We start from the raw sequence: 14,238 nt of genomic DNA, 5'->3' as shown, positions 1-14,238 counted from the left end.
CTCTAAACTGACTGGCCTGGGGCTGTCTTGATGCTGCTGACTGACAGTGCAGTGACCATGGTCTCAGGGAGGGCATAGGCCTTTGGGCAAGTATTGATAATTTTGACCTCTTGTCATTTAGATCTTTTGAGAGTGCTTTCTGGACCAGTCCCTTCTGACTCACCTGGTTGGAAATACTATGAAGCAGTCTGTGGGGCAAGAAGGAGCTTAAGGCACAGAGACTGCCATCTTGGGGTGGGTTTTGTACTCACTCCTCGGGCCACCTATGGGGTCCCTCTTGGATGGTTTGGATGTGGGTGGATGAGTTTTCTGGATTAGCAGGACATTCACTTCCTGCATTTCTGAATCTGATTCAGTTCTGTTTGAATTCATTTGATAAGTACTTTTTGATATACCTATCAGGCACTGTGCCAAGTATTAGGGATACTAGAGGTGGACATAGTTCCATTATCCTGGGTCTTATAAAACCAGTAGGGGAGACAGTCCAGTAAGCAGGAAATTAATGACAATACATTGGGGGAAACACTGGAACCTTGAGATGCTTTTGGGAAGGCCATGAAACTGGCCTTGGTACATCAGAGAGAATATCCAGGCAGTAACTAGATGATGCTTAGACATCCAGAGGTTCTTGGCCAGACATTGGAACAATCTATAAGGTTCTTTAAAAAATAGTTGGCCTAATTCCTCCACCCATTTATATTCAGATTGGATAGTTCTGGCATGAATTTTCAGCTTTGATGTTATTGAGAGGTTCTCCAGGTTCATTCTGGATTTTTGGGATCAGTCTGGATTAAGAATCACTAACTCAAGATGAGTGGGGATTTGTGGGACCTGTTCTGGGTTGTAGAATACTGGGTCAGTCCTTGTACTTAGCCTCTGTTGGGGTCCTGGGACATACCAGCCTCAGAGGTGGCTCAAGGGACCAGAATCAATGCAGCCATTCAGTAATTCTAGGGTCAGAGATGACATGGTCCTGGAGTGAAACATCAAACTATTTTGATCATTGATCATTTATCAGAAACATCAGACTATTCCCAATGATGCCTTCCCTCAAAGAGAGGTCAAAACTAGACCTTCAATGGAAGGGAGAGCAATCTTACTTTGATTCATTTGGTCTTCTCCAAATCAACCACAAGGCTGGTCCTCAGAGCACAGGGAGCTCAGAGCTTTGGGATCCTCCTACTGGCAGAAGCTATGAAGCTATCAACAAAATTAAGTATTAGGATGATCCTGGGGCATGAAAAGGTGTTAGCTCATGATATCAGAGATTTTTCTGGATCCTCTAGGCTCCATGACCCTTAATGGTTTCTAAGAACCCAAATGGGGAGGGGTAGAGACCTACAGTTTCTTCATAGCCTTGCAACCTGTGGGAGCAACTATGTGATTAAAAATGAGGCTTAGCACATAAAGAGAATTTAAAAATTTTGCTTCCTTTAGTACTGGAATAGTTGCCTCTGCTTTGGACCCAAACCAATAAATGGGTAGAGATGACTAGTAAAAATGAAAAATGAATAAATGATATATAAATAGTGAAACTTGTAGATTGTCTCTGCAAAAGGTCCCCAAACGGCAGACAGCAGATGGAAATAAGGTCCTGATATTTTCTATCCCTGTGGTCCTAGGTCTAGGAAGTGACCTTCCCACATGGGTCTAACGGTTGTCACACGCCCCATGTATCTACAGAAGACTGAGTTGTGGCTGACTACAGTGAAGCGGGAATGTATTCGCTTACTCGTTCATTCAGCGAATGTTTAGTTCGATTCCTCTAGATGTCACGCACAGTTCTGGTTCTGGAGATTTCTGAGCATGAGACCAAGTCTCTGTCCTCACCAGGCTTTTGACTCTAGCAGGAGTGGATCGCTTGGCTTGCACTCGTTTCTTTCGGGGTGCACCAGGCAAGTCTTTTCAGTCTGCACATCACCTAACCAGTCTTAAGCCCCTCTCCCTCTCCACTTAGCCTCTACCTCCTGCCCTTTTTTTTTTTTTTTTTCAGAATAGACTGTGGTCTAGTGTGAAAAGTCCACATTCCTTCAAGGCCTCTGGCTGCCACACTATGTGCCCCAGGAGTCATAAGAGTTTTGTCTAATAAGCAAGAAGGCTCCTCACAGGCTGGTGGTTATGACAGATGAAGCTGGTGTGGAACTTTGGTGTCAAAGGCCAAATCTCAATGGAGACTCTTGAGAGACAGTATGGTTGGTATATAAGCCCAGCCACTGGACTCTTGCCCATTTCTTTCTGCAAGGCTGGGCAAGTGGGCAGGGATGTGGAAATATGCTGGCTCTGCAGGCCGAGGGGCCTGGTCACCAGAGTAGGCTTATATTCTGTTGGAGGTTCTCGTGGCTTCCATTGGCTTCATTGAGCTGCCAGCAGCTAACAGTGGGTGGAGGAAGTCAGTAGGTAGGAGGTCTGGCTCCTTGATCCTATTTCCTTGAAATACTTCCCAATCCAGGCTATCTGTAGGTAGGCAGACTGAATGCTGCTGCTTTGCCTTGAAGAGAACCTGCTTAACCTGGATCTGTACAGGGGGCAGTTGATGGGTATTGCTGGAGGTCCACTGCCTTGGAAACACTGTAGTGAGGTTGAATTTGGAAAGGTCCCTCTGATCTCTCCAGACCAGGAGTGCAGAACTATCTTGGTCCTGGTGATGGAGTCACCCATGATGGTTAGGGGCTTACGGAGACAGCACGGTGGCGCAGACAGGGCAAGGGTCCTGGGGTCTGATGACCTAGATACTGCAACCTTGACAAGTCACGTTGCCTTTCTGGACTTCAGTTTCCTCTCACTGTGGGTGAGAAGCTTGGACAGGGAGGTTTCCAAGGCCCCTTCTAGCCTGGAGCCTTTAACCTTTACGCTGTCTCTGTCCACAGGCCTTGCCCCGGGCCAGCTATACACCTACCCTGCCCGCTGCTGGCGTAAGAAGAGACGATTGCACCCGCCTGAGGATCCAAAGCTTCGGCTGCTGGAAATAAAACCCGGTCAGTGCCCGCTGGAGCTGCTGGGAGAGGTGGGGGGGTCTGGGCTGGCCCAGGACAAGGTTGCTTTGCTCCTTTGTCTGTAGAGCTGAGTTTTGTGGGAGAGTGAACCTGGCCCATGGGGCTCAAAGGTGGCCCTCTGTGCCTGTTCTCCTGTGTAAACACGTCCACGTAGTCACCTGAGCATCTCTTCCCTCTGGTGTCTTGTGCCTTCCCTTTCCTCTTGTCTCCCTCGTGCTGCCCTGTGGAGTAAAGCAAGCAGGCAAGGGTGGGAACAGGCCCAGGAGGAATGCCTTTCCCAACAGGGCCCGAGGCGCTGTAAAACATAGAACCCATCTTGGGCATGGCAGTGGAAGAGTCTGACTTCAGAATTTGCCTCTGGGTGATGCCGAGCGCTTTGTGGCCGCGCGGAAGGAACTGGTTAGTTTTCTAGACTACTGACCTGTTGGAACACTTCTGACGTGGCCACCCTCAGACCCGTGACTGGGTTGTAGTAGGGCCAAGGGATCAGCCTGAGTCTTCAGCTTTAAGGGAGCGTCTGGTTTCAGGGGGTGCTACTAGGGCTGGGAGGTGCTTCAGGTGGTGGGAACAGTGCTGTTTAAGTGGAACAAAGGCAGGGCTGACGTGTCCCCTCCCACTGTCACCAAACAACGCAGACCTGTCTGAGGCTGGCTGCCCGGCCAGGTTACCTCACGCCTGCCTTTCCACGCTGCTTCTTAGACTGCGTTTTCTTTGCAAAAATGTCTATTGACAATAGCTTGGGATGCTTTCACTCACGGTTCTGCGGTTAAGCCTGTTTCGATTGTTTATTTTAACCCCTGCGGAATTTACAGATTCTTGCAAACACTTCCAGGTGGCGACCGAGATTGTTTCAAACTTGCCAAGACGCAGGTTGTAGGACAGCCAAGTCTCCTGAGCAGTATAAGCTAATAGAAATATAATGCCGGCCACATGTGTCATTTTGTACTTTCTGGCAGCCACATTAAACAAAGGAAAAAAACAGGTGAAATTAATTATAATTATAGATTGTATTTAACCAAACACAGCAGTAATATTATCATCTTAGCATGTAATCAATACGGAAATGATGAGTGAGGTATTGTACATTCTTTATTTGTATTTTTTTTTTTTTTTAAAGATTTTATTTGACAGAGAGAGAGACAGCCAGCGAGAGAGGGAACACAAGCAGGGGGAGTGGGAGAGGGAGAAGCAGGCTCATAGCAGAGGAGCCTGATGTGGGGCTCGATCCCACAACGCCAGGATCACGCCCTGAGCCGAAGGCAGACGCTTAACCGCTGTGCCACCTAGGCGCCCCTGTATTGTTTTTTTGATTCCAGTGTGTATTTTACACTTTTAGCACAGCTCATTGCAGACCGGCCACATTGCAGGTGCACACGTGGCTAGTGGAGCCCACACTGGTCGGAGTGGTTCTAGAACTACACTAAAAGTGCGGTCTTGACCGGCAGCTTGGGCAGCCCCAGGGAGCTTGGCAGAGATGCAGAATCTTGGGCCTCACCCCAGACCTGCGAAGTCAGAGTCTGCATTTGACCACGTCCGAGGACCGCATTCCCCATGATGCACATGGAAGTTGGGGAAACACTGGTTTTAAAGACTTACAGGTGGCCAGATCAGAAGTCCGCATGGCAGGACTCCACATCGCCTATGTGTCTTCATTAAACATGAGCAATTATTGATATGAACAGTTTATTTTGGAGGCGGGGACTTCCTCCTTCTTTGTTCCGGAATCATCGCTCCTGTTTTTTTGGAAGGGCCACGGATGAGTGAGGAGGTAACCCCCGGCTCCATCCTTGCCCGGACCAGTTTCACTCTACCCCATCCAGAGCTTGGCAGGAGGGGCTGTAGCAGGAGGCTGACTACACGTGGGGTAGTCTGTGTGGATTTTGAAGGCAGGGTATTATGGAACCGTCTGCCACTAGCTGGACGTGTCTCCATGGTGGAGTATGTGGACCCTCTGGATATATCTTCCCATCTCTACACAGGCGCAGTGGTGCTTGGGATTCCTGGTTGGGCTTCAGTTTAATCATGAGGATCACCCAAGTCATATGTAATAGTATTTGCCCCCCCCCTTTTTTTTACCCTTTCCCCCCTTCCTTACTCTTTTAATTAAAATTTAAAAAAAATTTTGAGTAAGCAACATAGTCCCATGTTTTGACATTCCAAGGATAAAAAGCATATATTGTATGCATAGTGAAAAATAAGACCTAGTCTCCAAAGAGGCAATCAGGTCATCAGCGGCACCAGTTTCTTGAGATTCTTCAAGAGATAGTCCATGCACACACCGAGAATTACATCCATGTGACCTCTTCCTCATCTTTTGACACAGCACGGCCACCTTGTGTTTTGCCCATTCCATTGAAAAGTGTGCCTCAGGCGTCGGCCCTCTCAATATATAAAGGATTTCCTCGTCCCTTTTTTACAGTTACACAATATTCCATTGTATGAATGTGCCTCAATTCTTTTAACCAGGTTGTTCCCAATTTTTGTCTCTAATCTCTCCAATTTAACTGGAAATGCAGCAAATATTTTCATATTAAATTTCATGTGAGAAGACATCTCATATGCAACTTGTCAGTTTAAAAGATTTTATTATAAGTACTTGATGCTAATTTTAAATTGTTAGTCTTTATCCTTAATGTTTATATAGAAAGTCTTTTTTTTTAAGATTTGTTTATTTATTTTAAAGAGATAGAGCAGGAACGGGAGGGGCAGAGGGACAGGGAGAGAGAATCTCAAGCAGACCCCACGCTGAGCTCAGAGCCTGACATGGGGCTTGCTCCCACGATCCCATGACCCTGAGGTCATGACCTGAGCCAAAAGCAAGAGTCGGACGCTTAACCGACCACACCATCCAGGTGCCCCTAGAAAGTCTTTCTTAAGAACACTTTGTATTAGACTAATTGGATTGTCTTTTACGGAATTGAAGACATTTTGTGCTGTGAAATACCTCAGACATCATTAACTCCCATTGCTTACTTTATGAGGTTCAGGCAGGTTAGGAGACATACTCAAAGTCACACAGCAATTTTTGTGGGAAAAGCAGAGAATCTCCATTGCTTGATTTCTCCGTTCAGTGCTTTTTCTGCTTCTTCGGGCTGCTTATAGGTACACTAACTTAAAAAAAAAAAAACCAAACAAACAAATTTAGCAAAACTTTTCCCTTAAAAACTTTATTTTATGATGAAAAAACTAATATATAAATGATTAAAACACACCCAAGAGATAGTTGGAATTCCTTTAGTCATGAGTGTCAGACACCCAATCAAACCAGCCTAAGGAAAACCGAAGGGAAGTTGGTTCATGTAATGGTAGATCTCAGCGTTGCCCTGGTTTCAGGCATAGCTGCGTCCAGGGGTTCCAACATGTAGTGAGGGCTTTGAGCCTCTTTCCACCTCTAACTCTCTTCTCCTTGTGGGGCAGGCAAGGTGGCCGTCTGCGGCCCCAGACTCAGCACTCCCCAGACTCAGCAGAAAGCAGCAGTCCCCTTCGATAACTGTGGCAGAGAAGTCCTGGGAAGGACTGATTAGCTGGCTTGGGTTTATGTCGGCCCTACCAATCACTGCCACCCAGGGGATGGGGAACTCTGATTGAATCATCATCGTCATCATCATAACCAGTGTCTGAACAGCACACTGTAATTTACAAAGCCCTTTATAAAGCATTTTCATTTATAGCATTTCCTTTGGTCCTTACCAGAGCCCTGGGAGGTAGAGCAGGAAGGAGGGGATCAAAGTGGAATAAACCCGCTTTATATGTTAGGGAAATCAGGCTGCGGACAAAGTCAAGCCAAGCAAGGTTTACCGTGCTGCTCACATATCTGGGAACTGACAGTCTCATTGTTGGTGAGGCTGAGGAAGAAGTTATTTTGTGAGTGTCTGGCCCTTTTGTCTACAGACATGTGCTCTGAGCACACTGGCCTCCCTGTGGCTGAATGTGGAGCAGTTGGCTTCACAGCTGGCTTTGGACTTGCCCCATCCTTTGGGCCTGTCATGACCTGTGAGCAGTGGGAAGGGGAAGAGCCCCGGGGCTGGGGGTTCGCTGGAGCCAAGTGCCCACTAGCACATCATGTCTCTGTCTGTGATGCTTTGAAAGGTTTCCTTGGCCTCTGCGCTCGTGCTTGGGGCAGAGGCTGTGAAGGCTGTTCCGAGTCTTGGGCTGGTAAAGGCCCAGCCAGCCCCTGAGATGGCAAGGGTCCTGTGGGAGGACCCTGCCTGGGAGGAGTGAGTGCCAGCTTGTTGAGGATGGGCTCTCAGAGGTGTAACCATGTCCCAGCCTGGGGAAGATCCTGAGTTTGTTGGGCTCACCCACGGCAGGCTCTTTCCTCCTTGCCGCATCCAGACACTCAGAAGCAACAACTGCCAGGCCTGGAAGAAATAACTGAGCTCTTTCTCAGGTGAACTCGTTTCCCCTCTTGGGGGATCAGATCTTCTGCTAAGCCTGCGAAAACAAAAATCCCCAAGCTGTGGGCCCAATGCCTGTCATTTCCATATACCGTCTGAGTCTGTGCTACGGGGGCCGCGCCCTCGGGCTGCCCCTCGCACCAGTCGGCCGCCGCAGCCTCTGAATGAAGATGCCGGGGGACTGCCTGAGAGTCTGTGATAAGGAAGCTCAGCCTCGGACCTCGGAGCATCAGGGCCCGTCTAGAGAAGGCCAGGCAGCACGGATCACTCTCTTCCTAGAGGCGCCACACGTGTGAAGGTGAATTTTTCACACGAGCCACAATGTCAGAACAGGGCCTTCACCCAGGGCCTCCTCGCAGGAAAGGCACCTTGTGTGAGAGTAGAAGGCGCCCCCTCTGGCTGCACGTTTGCAAAATGATGTCCCTACTGCTGGGCACAAGCTGGCTCTCAGCCACTCTCTGTCCCCTTGGCAGGTCCCCCCCTTCCCGTGGCTCCGCCCACTTTTGAGTGTGACTCAGGGTCGAGTCATGGCGAGAGTCCCTGGAGCATTTGCTATAAACTCCTCGGAGGTGGAGACAGACAGTTGGGTGAACGAAGGCCCGCCTTCCCAGGGGTAGAGGAGCAGTTGAAGGAAACAGAGGCAGGGGGGAGGCTAGGGATCTCCTCTCTCCTTTACACACTGCAGTGGAATTGGGTGTAACTTTTTGAAGGTCGATGCTTCGTACCTATCAGTATTTAAAAAGCACATGACCTTTGCCCTAGAAATTCTGCTGCTAGAATTTATCCTATACATAAATATACACTCCCAATGTGTAAGGTCATCCATTGTGACATTGTTCAACAACAGCAACAACAACAACAACAACAACAAAGAACGGGAACAACCAAAAGGTCCATTGGTTTGGGGACTAGTTAAATATATAGCATATTCATAAAATGGAATACTGTTTTGTCTTTTAAAGAAATGAGTAGAAAAAAACGGAAAGACGTCTAAGATATATTGTTAAGTGGAAAAAGAAAAGCAAATTGCACAACATTATGTATAATCCTTTTTGGGCGAACCTTGCTGAAAATCGATAATCAATTTGTCCAACCTGAGCTGAATCTCTTTAAATTTATGGAAACTAGAAGACTAAGTTTATGTTGAAAGAAAACCAATGAATGAACCGATCAATCCTTGGCACCCTTCCACCACCCAGTGCCTATGATACCATCCTGTCTGCTCTCTTCCCTCCCAGCCTCCCGCTGTGAGTCTCCTGAGGTCCCTTGACAAGCTCCAGGAATGTAGTTATGTCTGTGACGCTCGGAGCCTCCCCTGGGCTCTGCCGTCTGCACCCTCATTTCCTCGGGGGAGAGGGAGAGGAGTTCCCCTGATTTGTGAGAGACGGGGGCACTGGCCCGGAGCAGAATTGTCTCAGGCATGAGTTTCCTTCCATGTCAGGGCCCTCTATGGATAATGAGGAGATGCCACAAGCGATTTATCATGCCAACACCCAGTTTGTACCTCCTGTCTTTGTGTCCCTGCCTGAATCCTGCCAGTGGTGGGCAGCTTTCAGCAACAGAGGCCAATCAGGTAAGAGTTGTCCTTGACCTCAGGTCTGCCGAGCTGAGGGCTCTATCAGGAAACCAGGTCAAGGCCAGGGGAGGGAGGTGTAGATAGAAGAATCTCGAGGAAGCTTGGGGCAGGTCTGAGGATAGGGCTGCAGAACCGTCTACCTCTGGGTCAGCCCCCGGAAGCGCGCAGAGCTCGTCTGGGCTAAGGATCCATCTCAGGGCGGGGAGAGGGGAGGCGGACCCTGGCTGCCGTTCATTGTTCAGGGCTAAGATCACACACGGATGGATTGCCCCCCATCCTGCTGTCCTCCTCCCATCTCCCTCACTGTGAATAGGACATCCTGCCTGTGTTTCTTTACTACTTGCGGAAAATAAAAATGTGTCTGTGTGTGGGTGGGATGGGGCTGAGAGCTGGGGAGAGCTCTTTGGGACCTGAAAACATTCTGTGTCCCTGGACCTATGTGTTTCTCACGCCTAACATCACCCCTCCAATCCGTCTTGAATAAATATCTTGCAACCTCCTGCTTGCCTGGGCGTCTGAAGGACAGCACATACAACGTTATTTCTCTCTGCTGACTGACAATGGAGTTCAGTGTTCTCGCAGCTTGCACTTGGCTGCAGAGGCGAACACAAGGTGTTTCAAGGCGCAACCATCACAATTCATGCAACATGAAGACTGGGGCAGAGGCCTGGTGCCAGAGACGGGCCTCCCCTGGACCATTTCCCCAAGAATGGAGCTCTGTCCTTGCGAAGGGGGAGCCTAGCTGGCGGGAGAGAAAGGTGGATAGCAAGTATCCAACAGAAGGCCCCGAAGCAGGGCAGATGCTGGGCAAAAGCCAGCTGATTTAAAAAGAGGCCTTTAACTTCACTTTGTGTGTGTGTGTGTGTGTGTGTGTGTGTGTGCGCGCGTGCGCACGTGTGTGTGTTTGAATGAAGAAAAGAAAAAGTCCGGGAACAAACTTTTACTTGTGTCTCTTTGGATTAAATGCTTGGATGATCTGCTTAGATCAGTTTAGCATCTTCCAACCCCAGACCTTTTGATATCCCTGGTCTAGGGGAGATTTTATCTTCGTTTTCGAGGTTGGGGAACTGTGGCACTGAATTAGGAAGTTAATTTCCCAGGGGAGATCAGTGGTGAGGCCAAGGAGAGAACCCTCAGGGAAAGCCAGTTGGAACTGGCGCCATCTTGCTCCAGGACCCGACACACACATTCACGGGGGTGTTCTCAGTCCAGCAGGGCCTTTACAACAGATGTTCTTTCTGCTCCTGGAATGTACCTGAGGCCTTGTAAATCCCTTCTGCTCCAGGATACTTGGGGAGCAACACGACTCTTTGCCACCCTTGCCAAATTCCAAGGGTGATGGGAGGGAAGGCAGCCAGGAATAATAGGGTTCTGGTCCTTTCTCTAGGGTTTTTTTTTCCCCCCTTTGGCAGCCACTCAATGACTGGGGATGAATGACCAGGATGGTCACCACCCACCACATGTCGTTGGGGGAACATAAGCAGAAGGGCAGGACCCCTGAGGAGACGGTAGCCTAGGATGCCCCACAGCAGAGGGTGCCCCAGCAGACCAACAAGCAAGTCACAGGGACCAAGGGGGCAGCCCAGGCAGAGAGGCTTGCGTCCTGCCTGCTCGGGCAGGGGTGGAGAGGCCCGATTCTCCTGCCTAGGGTACTGTCCGTGCCGCGCTGAACTGCCAGAACTCCACAGATGGGAGCAGGCTGCGGCCAACTTCCCCAGCTTCTGCAAATCCTGCCTCTTAATTAGTTCCCTCCTGCTTTTGTACATGGCCCACATTTTAATAGTCTCCAGGCTTCTTCCACCATTTGCTCTCTGATGGTCAGCGCGATTTCTCTTCTCCTCAAGACAGTCCCCCTGACTCCTCCAGCACCCTCCCAGTCCGGGAACAACTTAAGGAACGCCAATGTGCCAAGCATGTAGCCCGAGATGGATGAGCCTGTCAGCGGGCTCCCTCTGCCCCTCGCCCTCCCCCTCTCCCGGGTGCTCCTCGCAGGGATGAGCCAGACGGGGGTGCGCGAGATGGGAGGCGAAGGAAGGGACCCGTGGAGCCCCCAGCCAGGTGTGAGCCAGTGGACACCGTGACCTTCCCCCGGCCTGCAGAGGAGTGTGGCTGTGTCCTTCTGAGGGGGAAGGACACTCTGGCTCCCACCCGCATCTGTCAGTGCTTATCTGGCTCTGTGCGGGGGGCTGCCTGAGCTTGGTACAGCTGGGAGAATGGATGCCTTCAAGTGCATCAGGGGGAAATGACCAGTCATTTATCTCGTTCCTGCAGTGTCAGAGCCCGCAGCCATCCATCCTGGAGGCTTGCAACAGCAGCTTCTTCAGTTCTTGTTGGCCTCGGGAGCAGCAGAGCCGGGGAGAGGTGGGCAGGCCCCGCCAGCCCCCCGCTTCATGCCGCGACTGTTCGTGCCCCCTTTGCCTTCCTGGCAGTCTGGGGGACCGAGCCGGGGCTGTCTCAGCCCTGCTTGCAGCCTGCAGGGCTCCGGGAGCTGGGGCTGGACGAGGACACAGGTGGCAGGTGGGAATGGGCAGGGCAGCGAGTCTCCATGGTCACGGCCGCTGTCCCACCCGGCGGCACCACGTTTAGAGCATGGGTCATCAGCCCGAGGAACCGTCCTGTTGCGCGTTGCCCGCTCCCTGGTGTGTCTCCCCACTGGGAGGTACAGGACACACTTTGAGGGCAGGGACCCACCCGTTTCTTCATCTGTCTTCCCAGTGCCCAACAACAGGCTTGGCACACAGCAGGTGAAGGGTAACGATTTATGAAAGGGATGGAGGAGAGAAAGGGTGCCCAGGTTTTGGTCTCAGCCTTGGAGAACACGGTGTATCTCTCAGCATGCCCGTTTCACAGATGAGGGAGACTGAGCCGAGAGAAGCCCACGGCAGTTGACCTGGGCTTCCTGTCCGGTTCCCAGCCTGGCCTGTGGGCCCTGTGCCAGGTTTGCCATCTTGCCTCTCTCCGATTTTAGGTCGTAGGGGCCTTCGCTGTGCCCTACAGCTGTGCTCCGCAGAAGAAATTGCACCAAAGGGTCCCAAGGCCTGGGTTCAAGTCCAGACCCCTCCACCCACTGGCTGTGCGATTTGGGGCAGTTACGTAAGAACTCTGGCCTTGGTTCTTCGTCTGTGAAAGGCGGACCCTGGCAGCTGCTTTGTTCACATCCTAGGGCCGTTTTGAGAGTCCTGAGGGAGGGTGCATCTGGAGGGCTTCCACGGCGACACTGTCTCTGTGCTGCGCTGCTGGGTGGGTGGCGGGGGTCTCGGCTAACGCTGCGTCTGTCCCCTGCCCAGTGATGTGCCTGTTGCTTGAGGAGCGCGTGCTGTCTGGCCTGGAATGGCACTGCGTTCTTCCTCTGAGTCTTTAAAACCCCAAGTCTGGAACCTTCTACACCGAGGAGAAAAGACCTGGCATTTGGCTGTGGGATCCACTTCTACCAGACCTACAGCTTGCAGAAGTCACCCCTTGTGTCCCAGAACTCTGGGATCCGTTGCCCAGGGCACAGAGGTCAACTTGGAAGGCTTCCTCCCCACTTTTACCAACACCTGTCATCCCATGGTGTGCTAGGCCAGGCCTGTGTGACTGGCTCTTTTCTCCTGCCCATGGCCTAGGCTGGTCTACTTTCTTCTGGAAAGCCCTTCCTCTGTGGATTTGCTCTGGTGTGGCCCCATACCTCTGCCCCTCATTGCTGGGCACCCGACCTCCACACCTGCCCTCTATCCTGGTTCACGGTGTGGGGATGCCCCCTGCTCAGGGGCCAGGGGACTGCTCCCAATACATACTGCCCCCTGGATGTATCTGGAAACCAGGGTGTGAGTGCCATGAAGACAGGCCTCATGTGGGTCACGCACAGCCCTGTCCTAGGTACTCAGCTCACTGGTGGGGCCCCACACAGATTGCGGTAACTCCCAACTGCTCTCCCCACTCTGCCTTTCCTCCTTCAGTTATTTTCAGAGTGATCGTCTTAAAATACAGGCAGCATCATGTCACTCTTTGCTCGAAACTTCCGGTGGCTTCTGATCACACTCACAGTAGCAGACCACCTCCTTTCAGTGGCCTGCATGGCCCTTCAAGGCCCCTGTGACTCTGGATTGGTCTCCTACTCTCCCCCCGGCTCACTGTGTTCCAGGCAGATGGGCCCCGGCTTCGGGCCATTGTGCTGATGGCTCCTTGGCCCAGAACATCCTTTCTTAGATGTCAGCGTGCCCCCCTCCCCCCTCCTCAGGTTTGTGTTTCACTGGCCACATTTCAAGGTGCAGCCACCTTCCCACTTCCCCCGATACCCAGCATCCCCTCCTCTGCTCTGTTTTCCCCCAACGTACTGATTATCATCTGTTGTGCTATAGGTCTCACTCATTTATTTTAGGTATTGTCCCCCCACCCACACTAGAATACAGTTTCTATGAGGGCAGGACCTTTCCTCTCTTGTTCACAGCTGTATCCTCAGCACCTAGATTACAACCTGGTACACAGTACGTGCTCAGTAATGATTTGTCCAATGCATGAATAAGGCAGAGCATTTTCCACGTGGTTCTGCCATGATTTCCAAATCGGCAGGACAGCGCCTACCCTGGACCTGAAGCAGGGCCGGCCTGTGGCCTTCGAGCTGGGTCTCGTCCTCGGCCTCTTCTGTCCTCAGCACAGCTCTGGACTCGGCCTCTTTGCTGCCGCACTCCCCGGGCCCGCGACCCGGCTGGGGGAAGCCGGGCCACGCCGCTTCCCATGGTTGAGAGGATCCGAGGGTGAGGAGTTTGCTGGGAAGAGGCACCACTTTGGAGGTAGAAGGGAGGCCGCTCACATTGCTTGAACGTCAGGCCCCTGTGCAGACGCTCTGTGTCCCTTGTCTCCATTGGCCCCACAGCAGCGCTGGGAAGTGGACTTCGATCCCTTAGTTTTGCAGATAGAGCGATCAAGGCCCAGTGGGTGGTGTAGGACCTAGAGTTGAGCTTTCACTCCAGAGCGGCTCTTGCACTTTCTGGTAATCTGTACTCCCTTGAACACAAGGGAGATATCACCCCTCCATGCGCTGCCGCCATCCTTCCCTCCCCCCACCACCCTGCTAAGCTGCATTGACCTGGTCTGCTACCCAGCCCAGTGGTGAGCTTTCTTTGTCCGTGTGGGTGTTTTTCCGGGTCTCAGAGGTCGGGAGCCACTTCTCTGAGGGGCTCACCCCTGGGCGCTGTGCATGAAGACCCATCCTTGCATGTTGGCTTGGCTGTGAGTGGATAGGCACAGCAGGGAGTGGGGGGCCGAGGCCGTATGGGGAAACAACCAGCCC

At 51.5% G+C, this 14,238-nt stretch overlaps 1 protein-coding gene across 8 annotated transcripts in view; it reads left to right on the top strand.

Moving 5' to 3' along the window:
* The window catches only part of DPF3 (double PHD fingers 3), a 247,751-nt gene that overhangs the window by 117,426 nt on the left and 116,087 nt on the right, over positions 1-14,238 (top strand). For all 8 annotated transcript variants that reach the window (XR_015721812.1, XM_087856090.1, XM_087856094.1 and 5 more), the window contains one exon: positions 2,868-2,975. Coding sequence is in view for 7 of the 8 variants with exons in the window: in XM_087856090.1 (XP_087712216.1) it covers positions 2,868-2,975 (108 nt within the window). In the remaining variant the exon portion in view is untranslated. The remainder of the gene's footprint in view (positions 1-2,867; positions 2,976-14,238) is intronic.

This window comes from Ursus americanus, chromosome 26, assembly GCF_024610735.1.
Source record: "Ursus americanus isolate L20-20 chromosome 26, mUrsAme1.1.p, whole genome shotgun sequence".
Lineage (NCBI taxonomy): Eukaryota > Metazoa > Chordata > Mammalia > Carnivora > Ursidae > Ursus > Ursus americanus.
The sequence above is the reverse complement of the archived record's forward strand: the minus strand, read 5'-3'. Positions and strand labels throughout refer to the sequence as shown.